This window comes from Lonchura striata, chromosome 4A (genome assembly GCF_050655825.1).
Source record: "Lonchura striata isolate lonStrDom1 chromosome 4A, ASM5065582v1, whole genome shotgun sequence".
In the NCBI taxonomy this organism is placed as follows: Eukaryota; Metazoa; Chordata; class Aves; order Passeriformes; family Estrildidae; genus Lonchura; species Lonchura striata.
The window spans coordinates 1,850,113-1,866,478 of record NC_140742.1 but is presented as its reverse complement, the minus strand read 5'-3'; the positions used below and the strand labels follow the sequence as shown (position 1 = coordinate 1,866,478).

Sequence of the window (16,366 nt, the reverse complement as noted above, 5' to 3'; positions counted from 1 at the left end):
GCAATATTTAAGGAAATAACGGACACAAAAAGAAGAATAATTCAGAACAAACCAAAAATGTAGAAGAAGAGCAGATCCTTGTTTTCCACAGTATTTTACACAGTCCCATCCTGCTGGAACTGTGCAGGATGACAGGGATGCATATTTGATTTCAGAGCCAGGTTTTTCCTTTGGAAAAGATAAACATGCAGTTGATTTCAGTGAAAGTTACTAAAGACTCTTAAGTTAAACCCAAATTTTGAGAGGACCAAAATCAACATAGCGAGCATACCAAAAGCATTCCTGCTGAGTGTATTTCTTCTCATTCCTCAAAGCTGCAATACCTGCTTTTCAAGGTATTTAACTCAGTCTTTTAAATAACATGATGAAATTATATAATAAAATCAGTTTACATACTAAATAACTGGATCATACCACTGCATACCATCACACCTTGAAAGATGCTGTTTAAATAATCCCACTGTTAGCTCCTGTAAAAGGACACCCTTGTAAAATGTATCCATTTATTGTCCCCAAAAATGGGCTTTAGTGGAGTTAGCATAGCCATGGAAAACCTCTGGTGCAGATGTGGGGATGGAAGTCCCTCCATACACCCCCAATGATATGTGCTTCCCACAGGGCAGAACAGCTAAATACAAAGTAAAAATCCATCTCTTTCTAGTAAATGTAACTATTATTAACATGCCGAACAGGCAATGACCATGGGTGAACATTCCACAAGTTTTTATCTTATTCTTCCACTGAACAATTGGAACAAAGATTTTGTAATATGATCTTTAGCTTGAATCAGACCTATTTTTGTCCATCTGCCTGGAAGCTCTTCATTAGTGTTACTAATGCCTTCACCATGTGCATTATTTCATCAAAATGAACTTTATTTCCACCCAGAAATCTGCTTGTTGAAGTATGGGCTATGGACAGAGACTTTTCACTGATAATTATTTATTCCCTGCACTGTAGAATTCTTATTTGTTAGGGTTTGTATCATGTACAGAAATTATAGACACTGTGATAGAGCTTTCTTTGCAAACAAAATAAACACAGTAGGAAAGTTCCCAGCCTGACCATTAAATGCCCAGTTTGGTTCTGTCATGCTTTGAGTGGCCCTGGGCAGCTATAGAAATGTGGTTTATTAAGAAAATTGCTGTGGTATTTAGTTTTTGTGAAAAGCTGTGAAGATGTACAAAAGCAGGATAAATAGAAAGGTCTCTTGTGCTGAATGTGGTCAAGGGAAGCCTTGTGGTAAATGAAAGGAGTTTATTTTGAACTGTTCAGTCATGTTTGAGGAGCAAATTGTGCTCTGAGATACGAACATCAAAAGATATTTTCTAAACAATTTGAGGAAAATCTCACAGCAAGATAAGCTGAGAAGTCAGCCATGGGGCCGTGGGGGGACGTGCAGAACAGAGAGGAAAACCTCCAGGAGCCTTCAAGGGGAAAATAAAAGTCCCAGTGTGAAGATTTTCAGTTTCCTTCTGCAGAACTGCAGGCAATGACAGAACTGCACTGTCAGAGACAACCAAAACAAAGGTGCTGGGTGCCTAAAACACCAGAGATGACAGAAAAAGAATGAAAAACGAGTAGCTTTTGCGGAGACCTTGAATGCTCTATTTAAATCCACAGTTACTGTAGGGATTTGACTCTAAATCAAAAAGATGTATTATATTGTTAAAAATTGTAAGGTAGGTTAGAACATATGAGTAATAATAATTGTATGTTTAAAAAGTGGTTTACAGTGTTTAGTGGCAATGCTAACATTTTTGTTTTCTCACTGTACAGATCATCTCCAGTTCTTTCATGCTGGGAAGAAAACTCATGAAGTATTATGAGAATAAATGGGCTTTATTAACATTGAGCAGTTGTGTCCTAGAATATAAAATGTTGGGAAAAAAATAGAAGTACTAATACAAAAAGTTCTGATTATTCTATGGAATAGAATATTTGAAAGGTAAAGTGAAAAAAGAGAATCAATTATTAACTAATTACCATTACTTCACATATCAGCAGTTTCCTTAGTTTTTCTTGTGGGAAAAGTCCAAAATCAAGCAAAATAATTTTCTGTATTTTTTACAGTCCTCTGAAATAACCCTGTACTATTTTTTATACATTCCTTGTTTCTAAAAAGCATGAATGGAGAAAGAACTATGTTTTCTTACTGCTCTCTGAAAACCTGAAAGCAGAAAATCTTTTGGAGAAGACAAACCTCATTGGGAGCTAGAATTATAGACTGGGGGCTCAAAATGGAGAAAAGAGTGACAAGACAATTCATCTAAATCAGTTCATTCCTTCAAGGAGGGGAAATGCTTGTAACAGAGAAGTATCACTTGGAAAATATAAACCTAAAAACCGTATTGATGGTTTGGTTCCTAAGTATTAGGGGAGTCTGGCCTGGAGTAAATTAAAATCTCTAATGTTTTTTGTTTTTTTTTTTCAGATTAAAACAATTATTCAATTTTATGAAAAAAGTGCCTTGACACAAGTAAATGTCATATTTTTACATATATTTACAGTATCATTTAAAATGGTATAGCTCATCCAGCTTTAGAATTTAAATCAGAGCTGGATTTAGTGAGTCAGGTTGAAGTGAAATTTAAAGGAATGTTCAGAATCAGCTGTGGTTTCAATTCACATTTGTTAAAAGGTTAATGTAAGATGTTTTAATTTACCTTCAAATCACTAAAAAAATTTTATATGTGTGATAGTAACTTCCTGTGGCTTCATTTACAGAAACATTCTGCAGTGTTCAATTATTGCCTCCAGGAAATTATGGTTTAGATTAAATGAAGTTTTAGCAAACAAATAATCCTTTGAATTATCAGTGACTGGATTTTCTGTGGATTTGAGTTTGCAAATAAATAATATTTATTAACTAGTCTCAGAGAGCATTGTTTAGAAAGTGAAGTAATTTTGTCAATAGAGACTATCTATTCATATGCAATTAACGCTCTTCATTTATTTTAATTGCTTAGCAGTTAATACTTCTAATCCTATTTTCCCACCTGTTAAGATAAGCTATTCAACCCCATGCTTTTCTTGTTATTTACCACATTCTCATGCACTGTAAACAAGCTTAGACTGATTTCCATATGAAGATAAATTCAGGAATTTTAAAAAAATTCCTAGAGGTAAATCGATTCCAACTAAAACTGCAAAAAGGAGGAAGAGACAGGAGAGTAAACATTGCAGTGATGACAGGGATCAAGAAGAGAGAAAAGCTTCCAGGAGCAGGGGAAGGACTGTGGTGTGTTCTCTGTGGTACAGTGGTTGTGCTAATGACACAGAATTTCTGCATGAAAAGCTGCGGATGTACTGCTGGGTGACTTAGCAACACATTTCCTGTTTGTGGCTAAGTTAAATACTGTGTTTTCTCTTCTGGTAGCATACAGAGTAATTACTTTTTTCTTGTTTTTTTTTTTTTTTTTCCCTCCAGTGCAGTTAGGACAAAGACTCCAACACTGTTAACTTTCCTCTTCAGTTCTAGAAATGTTCTGGAGAACAGAACATTTCCCAGGGACTGAAAACTGAATCGCTGCTCTGCTGATTTGTCAACTACACTTTTCAAGCAGAAGCCTATGCCTTGCCTGGCAAATGGAAATTCTACCACTGAATTATGAATTCTCATACATCCAGAATAGTTTTCCTTTTAGGGTGTACTTGGAATGAGTGCCTTCTGCAACCCTGCATGATTGAACTTTTGGTTTGTTTAGAGGGAGAGTGTTAAGAGCTGTAAGGTCTGATATTGCTGGGTTAGCCAGCTGTGGCAAGCACATTTCTCTCCCTCTCAGGATTTTCATAGAGGTGCACACAGAGAAATGAAACAGAAAACAATTTCTATTTCTGCTCCTTGTGTTTCCCATGTGATTGCTTGGTTGGATTCTGGTGAGGATTGTTTGAGCCTGATGGCCAATCCAACCCACCTGAGGCTGGACTCTGGTCACAAGTTGGGTGAGAGTTAGAGTCAGAGAAAGTATTATGTAGTTTTAGTATGCTCCTTTTATATAGTATATTAATGTATTTTAGCACAGTTATAATAAAGAAATCATTCAGCCTTCTGAATTGAGTCAGACATCCTCATTTCTTCCCATTGGGTTCACCTGCATTTACGATAGCCAGCCATCCTCAAAGGCGGGTTTCATCAGCTCAGACAGAAAATGATGCACGTTTTGGGGATGCTCAGAATGTCTCATGCTTATCAGTGTCTGATCATTTTGCTGTCAGGTAATTGTGTGATCTCTGTGAGCTGCTGTGCTTGTGTGACTGAATGGGACTGAGATTACACAGAAGGAGAAATGTCAGCACCTACAGAGCAGCAGCTTTTTGGAGTTACACGTTTGCAGTGTTGTGAAATGATATTTGGAATAAATAGTTCTGAAATCCATTCGCTTCAGAGATGAAGCCAAGTTAAGAACAGTTTGTACAACTACTCGTTTCCACACTCAGGCCACACTGTTGCTCTCGGAGTTGAGCCAAAATGCTGCATTGCAGTGCCTGCCAAAATGAGGTTTGTCTGCCTGCCTTAGGCAGAGTTGTGGTTTTCTGGAAGGTTTTTTGTTTGTTTCGTTTTGGTGTTGAGGGGCTTTTCCCTGTAAATGTCTCCTGATTGGGACAGCTACGTTATTTCTCTTCACTCCTTTTGTTTGGAAGTATCTGCAGAGTTCATATGGTCATAAAGTTCCTTAGTTCATACATGGAATATTTGCTTCTCAGTCCTGGAAACTGGAGTGGGGTGGGGGAAGAACACTAAAATGCAGCAGTATGACTAAAAACATTTTCAAAAACAAACCAAGAGGCTTTAACTTCTGCTGAGGAGGCTGTGAAGTGGATCTAATGACACTTGATCTATGGCAAGCTTTTCAAAAGCAGGTCTCCAGCAAATCCTGGAGCAATGTTTTGTACAACACAGACAATTTTAAGCCACAGCTGAAATCTCCAAATGGAGACTTGCAAAGCATTTGTAAATCAGAGTTAAAAAAATGAAATAACTCTGTTAAGCAAGCAGCTATCTGTCCCAGGAGAGCAGGCAAACCCAGGAAGGAGAACTAAAAGCAGCTGTGGGTTGACTTTTCAGCACATGATGCAGCTGCAGCCTGATGCTTGCACATCTTTTCTCCATCACTCAGACAAGGGTACGTTCATTACAATGTGCCAGCACTGAAACAGCAAATCCCCTGTGATGTTTGCAGTGATGTGTGGCGTCCCCACACCTGCCTTCAGTGCTTTTTTTCATGTTTTGCTCATGTCAAGAATGTGATCTGAGTCTTATTCCATCAAAACTAAATTAACTCAAGGCCTGACTACATTTGCTCAGTTCTCTCGATTTCCCACACGTGCCACTTGCTCTCACTCACACCACAAATTATTTTTGGCATGTTGTGCCAGCTCTCCTGAATCTTTGAGGTCAGTTAGTGTAAAGGTTTTACTGAAGAACAGTTGGCAAGTGCAGTATGAGGAGCATTGTGGCAAATGTAGAAAATCTAAGGACAAAAAGTTCTTGAGCCCTTAAGAGTTATGCTGAACAAACAGTGCTACAGAATTTGGTTTAAAAACTCTTAAATTTGTGCACACAGATGCCAGGCTGTTGGAAATTTTTCTCTGAATGTGGACTGACTGAACTTCATGCCCCAGATATGGGTGCTGCTTAATACACAAAAATAGAGACAGCAGAGAAAACCCAAAATGGTAATTAGAGCTAATTGAAAAGAAGGAAAAAACAGATTTGAGCATTTCTTTTTAACTAACCACTGCTAAACTGTTTCTGTAGAATGATATCCTGTAAACTATAAATGGATGTAGATGGAAATAACATTACATTGCCTGCCATTGCAAATAAGTGTTTAAGTTAATGATTACTTGATTAATTTAATAATTTCAACTTAGGTATAAGATGGTATCATAAACTATGTCCAAATAATTATTGTTAAAATCATCAGAATGAAAAAAGGATTTATATAGGAAGGAAGAGATGAATCTCAAAGGAAATTTTAGAACAGAGCATCTAGACAGAGCTGGTCTATTTTATAGCCTCCTAACTTCTGCTGCCAATATTCTACTTTGATTTCAAGACACCTGCCAGTTTTAGAGCTGTTATTTATTTCAAAGCTGGTATTGTCAGATTTTACCAGCAGGTTTGCATAGCTGGATTTAAACTATAAGTATTTCCTCCAGTACTCAGGTAAATCTCAGAGAGTCGCAAGATATGCAGACAGCCCCCTGAATCTCAGGCTTTGCATCACTATGTATTAGACAGAGATCAGAAATTCACTATTCTGTCTTGTTTGCCTTTTGGGACTCTCTCTTAGAGGTCAATAAATGGATAAATTTATATCTGAATGCATTGCCCTTGTCACACCAAAACAACAGATCATGACGTTGTTCATAACTGCTTTCTCAACATAATTTAGCAGGTATCAATTCAGGTATACTAACACAAAATGTTGTATTTTTCTTTAAAAAACTGAGCTGAAGACATCTGTCAACACGATGCCTTTAATCACCAGACGTGTGACCCATGATTTTCCTCTGTCCATGCTCATACAGAGCATCCTGAGGGTCCTTCAGTTCACACAGCGAGGCTCAGCCGAAGGGATTCTGGAATCCACAGAAATGTTTAAGCAATTTTTCATTGCTGCAAGCCATGGGTAGATGAGTCCGATATTGTTGAGCAGGAGAACAGAGAAGCAGCACTGGGGTGCTCTAAGTGGCCTTCCAGAACTGCTGGGAACCTTCACCAAAGACAATTTACAAGAGCACGTAGAGACAGAACACAGGGGAATGGGTACAAGCTGGAAGAGCAAAGGTTTCTGTGAAAAACGCCAATCAATTGGTTTTTAAAATTTTAAAAGTTTAATAATAATAAAATGGTTATAAAAGTAGTAATACAATTAGAGTAATAAAGTTTAGAGTTAGGACAATTACAAGACTATAAAAAGTAAAGAATTACGGACGTCCGGATGCTCTCGGACACTAAGTCATGAAAAGCATAACTTGTGAACAAAGGAATAACCTTAAAAGCAATAGCCTGTTGCATGTTCATATATTCTTTATGGTTATGCATACATTCTATTTAAGACAAGAACTCTGTCTGTTGTATGTCAACTGTTTCCTTTAATCCCCAAGGCGAATTTGAGTCTGAGCAAGGCCTGAAGAAATTAGCTTCTTCTGATAAGAAAACCATAAATCCCTTTTCTCTGGAAGATTTAGGTGTTCTTCGAAGTGAGTAACTCATTCCTAAAAAGAACAAAAAAAGCTCCCCCCACATACATAGTCTCTATTTTAACATTATTTTAAAACCTAAAACTAAGAGAATTAATACAGCATAACTTTCTAACATTACACATATTATACTCATTGTAACGTTTGCGAAAAGCCAATCATAAAACACGCATTTTTCACAGTTTCCAGTCGGTATGAGGTAGAAATCCTCGCCTGTGAGGATGGGGCGGCCGCAGCTGCTCTGGGCAGGCTGTGCTGAGGCCGCCGCATCCCCGGGCGCGCCCAAGGCGAGGAGAGCCGGGGTTGCGGACACCTGGGCCGGCGGCAGGAGGAGGAGATGCTCTGCACGGCCCCGCGGCCCCACGGCCCGGAGCGCCCCTCAGCGCTCCGCCATTTGCTGCGGCCGCGCGCGGGGCGCAGGCGCGCGCCGCCGCGCAGGCGCGGTGCCTCGGGCGGGCCGTGCGCGTGCGCGGCGGGGCAGCGGCGCCGCCCCGGGCGGAGCGGGCGCGGGCGCTGAAGGGGGGGGCGGCCCATGGGGCCGGTGCGGCCGTGAGCGCTCGGTTCGGCTCGGTTCGGCCCGGGGACAGCCCCGCCGAGCCATGGACGGACACGGGACTCCGGGCGCGGGCGGCGAGGAGCCGCTGAGCTCCGGCAGGATGAACGCCAAGCGCGGCGGGCGCGCCGCGGAAGAGGAGAGCCGGAACAAGCCCAAGCTGGTGAGCGGCGGACGGCCGGGCTCGGGCAGCGGGAGGAGGCGGAGGGAGCGCGGTGCGGCGCTCCCCGCGGGGAGCGAGGGGCGCGGGCAGGCTCCGTGCGGGCTGCGGGGCTCCCGCCGAGGCAGCGCCCCGAGGGCCGGGCCGCGCTGCCGTGCCCGGGCCCGGCGGCTTCGCGGGGTTCCCCCGCTCGGGCGGCGACAGCGACAGCGACAGCGCCAGCGCCAGCGACAGCGCCAGCGCCAGCGACAGCGCCAGCGACAGCGCCAGCGCCAGCGACAGCGCCAGCGACAGGGACAGGGACAGCGACAGCGCCAGCGCCAGCGCTGCCCCGCAACCTCTGCCCCGCTCCGCCGCACAGCCGGGGCGCGGCTGCCTCCGGCTGAACAATCCAGAACGCCGCTGGTCAGGATGCCAGCCACGTGCTTGCCAACCTCTCACTTCATGGGAAAATTATTTAGGAAGCTGGGTGGTGCCTTATGGTTTTTAAAAGTAAATCCTTTTTAGGGCTGCAGTTTGTTCGTTATGGCTACGCTCTTTGATTTTTTTTTTTTTTTTTTTTTTTTTACTGGCAGACCTGATAAGTGAAAATACAGGCGGAGTTCAAGGCAGCATCACTGGGTTGTATCACAGTTCATAAATGCTGCAGTAGCAAAACCAGCTAATGTGAAAGTGTTTACCATTATTGTTTACATTTGTTAGTTGCACGTGTTGAATCTACCCAATTTAGCTCAGTTCTGGGTTGTATTTCCAAGAGCAACACTGTAGCAGGCACTTAAAACACCCCGAGTCTTCTCCTGGGAGAGATTACTAAAGTTGCAAACTTTATTTAACCTGTTGCAAGGGCTTTCCCCGATGCAGGTGAAACTGAGTATTGAAGTTTTCCCACCATGTGTTCCTTTTAGCGAGTATCGAGCTTGCAGATAATTAGCCTGACAACTGCAGTTTGGGTTCTTGTTGTTTGTTTGGGGCTTTCTCTTGTTTTGTTTGTTTTCCTTGTGCTGAGCATGAAGTTAGCGTTTGGGGAAGTTGGTGAATATATAACACTGAGGCATAGAAAAGTTACTGAAAGTTATCCTTGTTTCAGAGGATGACAGTTTCATGAATGACTTGAACTGTGCTTGTATTAAAAGTGACGAAGTGTATCTTGGCAAAAGATAAGCAGATGTGGTGTCTTGTTTTGTTTCAGGGTGTTATTGGAAACAAACTCATGTTTCCTTGCATAGGATAAACTTTGTATAAACAATACTTTTGGGTCTGTTTATAGTACCTCTACTATTTCCTGCTAAAGTACTGAAGAAGGCTGCCTGGAGATTCCTGCAGGGAACTGATTCAAAAATCACTCGGGGAAGTGCTTCTGTTGGAAGCTGTGAACATAAATTTGAATTTTGCTCTAGCAGAAGAGAACTCTGTTCTGATAGAAACACATAATTTGAAAAATCAAAGTGAAATGAGCTCAAAATTGGATTGAACAGGATGACTATTTCCACTGCATGGTCTATTCAGCTATTCTAGAATCACTAGAATAAACTTTCATTGTTCCATTGAGTGGGAAAAAAGAACATTATGTTAATATTTGATTTCATTCACAGCAGTATACTTTTGTTTCTTGAGGGGGTGGATGATTGCAGTCCAGCAGCACCCTGGATCAGAGCAGGGATATGTTGCTCAAATCAGAGCCTTCAGAAAGATAGTTTTGCTCTGTGGGGTAAGTGAATGGCCTTAGATGATATAATTGAGTGAGTGGGTTGAATAGGAAAGCAGATTTTTTTCACTCTGGACATGATGTGCACAAATGGTGTATAAACCTGACATGAACCGAGATTTACTTTGAAGGAGTAAGAAGGGTGGGATTCAGGTGTGCTTTCAATTGAGGTGACTGGACAGCCAGATTTATCCATTCCTACCACGGGTTTGTAAGGGAAGAACAAGCCTGTAATCAGGGAAAAGCTTCATCCATTATACAGGAGAGTAATCCTATGACATTTTGCTGCCTTTAATTTGAGTGAGGAATTGCTTCTGGAGCTGGCAGTGTCTTCAGGCACTGGGAGAGCACTCTTAGCTGCACCTCATCGCTGCTCTCTTCTGTGCAAGATAAAGGTGTGTTTGGGACTTGGGGCAGGGAAGCTGTTTGTGCTGTGCTGACTTGTCACTGAGCTCATACACCAAGTTCCTCACAGCTGGGTGTGGAGATTTCCTTGGTTCATCTCTGTAACTTACAATTCATCGGGTTTTATTGGAGTTACAGAGATGAATCAACCTGCACTCCCTGTCATGTGTTGGGTGTAATTCAGGGAGCTCAGTGTGCTGGCAGGACTGTGCCTCCTCCCAGAACTCATTTCACACGTCAGGGGAGTGCTGAGCAAGGCTTTGCTGGGAGAGGGTGTGCAGCCACACACAGAGGAGAAAGTATTTTAGGTTCCTGGCACAGGAGCTGAAATTAGACAAATCCTTGGGAAGAAGTCCAGAGGAATGATTTTTATGTGATAAAAATGGCTCTAGGTGACAGAGGGCTAGGAACTGAAGTCATTATCCCGAGGGAAGGGAAACTAGAATAGAAAGGTGGAAGTTTTTGATTTCCCTGTTCTCTTCATCTGAAACTAAAAGGTGTGCAGTGCTGCTTGGCCTGCAGAAGTGTAATGGTTTGTCTGGGGGGAGGTTTAAGGGCTGCAGCTTGATCAGTGGCACTTTTTCCTGATGGACAGGAAGTAGGACTGGGCTGTTGAGAGAGAATCTGTGCTGGGAAGGAAAACAATGCTTTAAAGTATTTCTCTGAAAGACAATTGACCATATACACACACAAACAATTAATGATGGGCTGGATCAGAACTACTAATTTATTTATTTTCTGCTTTAGGTGGTTGGGAGATGTGTTCAGGTTTCATACAATTTGTTGAATGTTACTGAGGTGCACAATGGGAATTTAGTTCCAGCTTTTATAGTAGTAGTGTGTGAACTGGAGTATTTAACTGAAGTTTGATATCAGTATTAAGAGCACCTGGACTCAACTGCAGCTGAGGAGCTCTGGGTTGGGGTTTTAGGGGTTTTTTTTTTTCCTCTTTTTTTTTTAATGGCTTAAGGACTAGAGATTGGAATAAGTGACTGGTATTTTTGTCATCATTTTTGTTTACAGTGAAATGGTCAGAAAAAAAATCTAGATTGTTTTGGCAAACAATCATCTGATCTCACGTCAGCCCTGAGAATAGGCTGGCAGGAGGTGGCAGAGAGCAGTTCCATGGGTTTGCAAACATGCTAATTTGCTTATTTTAAATCTTGCCTGTTCTGCTAGGGCAAACAGACTAAATTAAGGTTGTCAGGGAGATTGCTGGGATTCCTCTGTTGGTTAATGCTTTACTCAGATGTTCTTTGCTCTCCTCCACGCTTCAGTCACATGGGAAATAGATAATTCTGTCAGGGACCTAGGAAATGGGAAGTGCTTGAGAGTGCCAGCTTTGGTGTGACGGAGCTGGCGTAGCTTCCCAAGGTTGAGCATCATTTTGGTTGAGAAGTTGAAGTCAGACTTTTTGACAGAAGTTCATGGCAGAAGAAAGGAAGACAGAGGTCATAAAAAGGAGCTGGAGAGGAGACTAAAAGGGGAAGATGATTGAAAGGATTTTTTGGTCAGAGACACTGAAATCACTGTTCTTGGAGGTTTTGAAGTTCTGAACTTGGATAGTCTTTAGAATGCTGATGTGAATTTGGTGGGTGACCCTGCTTTTTGGGCAGGAGTTTGGGCTGCCCTGAGAAAAGAATGAGATCCTTTCCAACACCTGTGGTTCTGTGAGTCAGTGCTTGAAGAGAGGTGCTGTAACAGGATTTGGGATGCTCTGGGAGTGTTAGAGCACTGCCTAACTAGAAATTAACGTGGCCAGTAGTTTTTGGTGGTGGTTTTAATTCCAGTTAATATCTCCTGACACTTTAGGATTAGCAGAAGCACGTGGTGGTGAGGGCCATGCTGACACACGCTGCTTTACCCCCAGGTTCCCTCCAGGTCTGTGTGGGAGCTGTTCAGTGCAGGATTCTCCACTTCCTACAAACCACACTTCTGAAAGGGGCTGCCTTCCGAGTGTGATGTGGCCTTTGAAATCAGGTTAGGAGAAAGATGTTGTGTAACTTGCAAAACAAATTATTAGGGAAAGAGAGAGCTCCCTTAATTGGAGAGCAAGTGGATTTGGTGATTCACCCAAGGAGCATCTCATATTTTGTTTTAAAAGCAGAAATTGTTTGTGCTTAACACTGAAGTCTTATAAACCTCGTGTGCTTTGAGAAAACCTAGGAACTCAACATTCTGACTAATGTGCCATAACCTGGCATCAAACTCTGGGATAAAAGTTTTTATGAAGTCACTTTAAAACAGAAATAAGCTTAACGTGCTTGGGAGAGACTTCCCAGATATGTCGCATCACCCATATCAGTGCAGCAGTGAAGTGATTTAAATTGTGCCTATCAATCCCTGTCAGACAGACTGTGTGCTGCAGGACCCACCAAAATCCAAAAAAAGCAGTGTTCTTCTTGGATGACTCCTTTAGATATCCGAGTACTGCATACGTGAACTATGAGTCAGGATGAGCAGAGATTTTTGGCAATCAAATCAAATGGCTTACATTTGAAATCATAGTGTCTCTTGAGTGAAATTTGTGCATGCCTGCAGAGAGTTCTTGTTTCAGGTGTCTGCTTGAGGAAGGAGTGCACCAAAATGCTTGTGTTCTAAAAGAGTCTTGGTATTACTAGATCAAAATCAGGATATTCCAGCAAGTGAAGTTGTCCTGGGGTGACTTTGAGGCTTTTATTTCTGGGTTAACCAGATGAATGGGGATATGTTTTGCACCATTAAGAATGGTCCTGAGAGTGAAAAGGGGGGAAGAAGCACACAGTTTTTCTCCCAAATTTGTCCTAAAACAGGACAGAAGTTATCAAGGGTGCAACCATTACTGAAGAGTAAAATTAATGTCTTATGGAAGTTTCTGTTGCACTGCTGCTGACATAGGAGGATAGGGCAGGCTTGGTGCTGATGTTTAGGCAAATGCTGGAGCTTTTAATGGGAATTGCTATTGACAAATATGTTATACCTGGTAACAATAATTTGTATGGGAGAAAGGGGTGCCAGGTAAAGAATTTGCTTTTCTAGGGAGCAGTGTGGGCTCCAGCACTCTCCCTGCTCCCCTTGGTGCTTTGCTGACAAGTTTTTTGTGGCAGTGGGACAAACAAAGTCATGAAATGAGCCTGTCAGAACCACTGCTGTACTATTTGCTCTTCTTTATTTGCTAGAACCAATGAGACTGGAGTTGTGGCATGCTATAACTCCTCCTATTGTATGAATTTGTCTAAAGTCCATCCACTAGTTCAATGGAATTGTGTCTGCTTTTCTGCCTTCCTCTCCTGTTCACTTTTAGCTGGGCACGGTGTGATAGCAGCAGAGATCTGGGAAGGATCTGCTGTGGCCAGGAAATGATACTGTGATGTACATCATGATCGAATTCATGGACTTCTGACTTATAGATATGGAGAAATCTTGGAAGTTCAATTCTGGAACAAGCCACACATGGGAATTTTATGGTTTGCTACAGCTCCTGAAGGTTTTTGGTTCACCTGGGTGTGGTAATATTTGGCCTGAAGGCGTAGTGCATAGTGTAATGTCACTGCACCTTCTGTGTTGTGTAAGGCAAAATGTTCTGAAGAGTTTCTAATGGATACAGGCTCCTCCCATGTAAGCTGGAAACTCTGGAGAGTGAGGGGAGGGCAGTGTCGAGGTGGTGCTTGTGTTCCCTTCCTTTGAGTGATCCTTGGAGACAAGAGGGTGTTGGAGAAAATGATGAATATGGTGAATGTCTGATGTGTCTGCTGCCTGCAAGTGTTCTTTGCATAGTGTTACTAGGAATATTTTCAATTTGTAGCAGCTTAAACTTGTTTCGAAGGTGGAAAATGTTAAAGTGACTGATTAAAAACAATGTCATTGGAAAAAGTACTGCCTTGTATTCCTCAGTGATTTTTATGTGTGTGTAAATAGATATATTAACACACTTACTGCTGCCCTACTTATTGTAGAAATATTAACTTTTCTTTTTATAACAAGACCCCATTAACTTATTTAGTTTGTCCCTTTGAGTCAGAATAAATACAGAAGAACTTGCTTGAAGATTGTGGAACTTTGAGCACTGCTACCTCGCAGTTTAGAACAAGTTTCTAAATGAAAAATTTAAAATACAATGGGAATAGTGCTGTAGAATCCCAGCCCCTGGTGCTGCAGCACAGTTGCTCTTCAGCCAGGAGAGCAGCAGCTGTAATTTTAGGTTCCAAAGGCTGAGAGAATTGCAGGATTGGTGGGTGCAGGTTGGTTTGAGGGACACAGGCTTGGTTCTTTGTTCAGGAATTAGCTGGTCAAACATTAATGACTTTGTCCTGGCTGGAGTCACATAAACAAACTGCACCATACCACATGTGCAGGCATAAAGGTGAGAAAAAATAACCTGACACATTCAATGTCCCCATGGACACCTTTTTGTCACAAATGGTTATGTGTTCACAGGTGGCTCTGTATAAATTCAATCTCCTCTCAGGGATGGTGAACAAGACAAAATAAGTACTTGGTCAGGAAAAATGTTAGTTCTGCAGTTCATTACTTCTTCTTAAGATGGTGAGAGCTAATGATGGTTGTTTTAATGACCTTTAAGGATGCCTGTGGTTTAGTGTTTTTAATGAATGTAGCTTTGTCAGGAACAAATTCAAAGCCAATGTGAGATTCATTAGATTCTAGCCCCTAATAACAGAATATAAGCTGTCAATTCTTATACAGTATCAAGTTTTCAGCTTTCTTGTCTGCATTTTGGTTCTTCATGTTCTTTCTCTTGCTGTGAATTATATTTGTCTATTAAATTTGAGTAACTTCTGAAGTACTTTGGTTTCATAATGGAGCTGTGCTGGATGTTTGCATTTGTAATTATGTGAGTACATGAGTAGATGAGAACTTGACAGTTATTAAGAATTGGAGTGGTTGTATGTCCCAGTTGCATTAGAACAGGGAAGAATTTCCATAAAGAAAAACAACAGCACATCAGGCTGAGAATATGCACTGATGCCATGTATGTTTGAATTTTTGTGCCAGCCACATTCAGTGGGTAAATGATTTGAAAAGATTTGAGCACAAAGGCTGGAAGTTGAGGGGTGACCCCACCTTGGATGGCCAAGTTCCCCAGCTGCCACAGGAACTCAGCTCGCTGCCATCCTTCATCCTGCCCCTCTTGGGGCACACACAGTACCTTTGCTATCTCATCTTGTACACACCCAAGGGAATTTTACAGTAACAAATTCACAGCACTGAATTTTGTTTTCACCCTCCAGTTTATTGTAGCTTGGTGGAGATGTTCCCAAACTAGAAAGGTGAAGAGTGTAGCAGAAGGCTTTGGTAAAGTTTCTGCCTCTAAACCAGAAAGGCAATTTGTATTTTTAATATGCATTCATATTTGAACTTCAGACAAAGCTTGGGTGGATAGGACAGGCTTCCTAAATCCATTAAAGTTAGTTTATAGTGTTCTGTGATTCAGACTAATTGCTGAATGCCTTCTGAGATAAGCAGTAATCTTATCAGTTAACATTTTATATTTCAAAAGAATTGTTTTGTGGAAAACCTTTATAAAATTCATGTGAGTGTTCTGGGGTAGCCAAAGCACATTGAACACTTTAATATTAAGATAAACTTTTTGTTTAGTTTTGTTTTTGCTTATCTCCTTTAGCAGAAAATAAGATTCTCCATATCTATGACAGGTTTCTTTAATTGTCCTGAATTCCAGTTTCTTCTTAATAAGGACTCTCACTTGTACTGAAGTCAAATGATACCATGGGATTCCTCATTATTAAATACAATGTAAGTCCTCTCTGTTCACATGGTGCTTCATTTCCTATTTCCCCAAAGGACAAATTATCTTCTAAGGACGCTGCTATAAACAGGAAGGAATAGGGAAGAGAACAGGAAGACCTCGAGAGTGAAACAGCAGCTGTACATTGTTCAACCCAGGATTCTTTGCCTGTTGAGGTACATTATGGTCCATGCCCGTGGAAATTATTTAACCTTGAATTTCAGTTCTGGGAGGAACTGCTATCAGAGTTCCCTGCTATGAAAGCAGCACTACTCATTTTCCCAAGTTTTAGTATCACATCATTTATTATTAAGGGTGAAAAAAGTGGCTTTACCATCAACTTATTGTAATGCAGGGATCAAATACTGCTCTGATTGAGTACTTGTTCTTTACTAGTAGGTCTGTCTTGGAAGACAGACAACATTATTCTAAGAAGTTGTTGACATGATCCCTGTGACTGTGTTCCAAGTCTGCTGAGTACAGACAAAATGAATGTTCTTCACAAGGAATTCCAGCTCCTTGGCTCACTGCACCCCTTCTGCTGCCAGTTTGTTTGTGGGCTGTGTTTTGCTTGGTTGGGTTTTCTTA

General features: G+C 41.5%; 1 protein-coding gene across 5 annotated transcripts in view; it reads left to right on the top strand.

Moving 5' to 3' along the window:
* Positions 1 to 7,709: 7,709 nt before the first annotated feature.
* DIAPH2 (diaphanous related formin 2) overlaps positions 7,710 to 16,366 on the top strand; it is a 165,256-nt gene continuing 156,599 nt past the window's right edge. For 3 of the 5 annotated variants that reach the window (XM_077786471.2, XM_077786470.2, XM_077786469.2), the window contains exon 1: positions 7,710 to 7,928. In XM_077786471.2, coding sequence (XP_077642597.2) covers positions 7,812 to 7,928 — 117 coding nt within the window. In that variant the 5' untranslated portion in view covers positions 7,710 to 7,811. The remainder of the gene's footprint in view (positions 7,929 to 16,366) is intronic. The other 2 variants (XM_085570690.1, XM_085570691.1) reach the window with 2 other exon arrangements.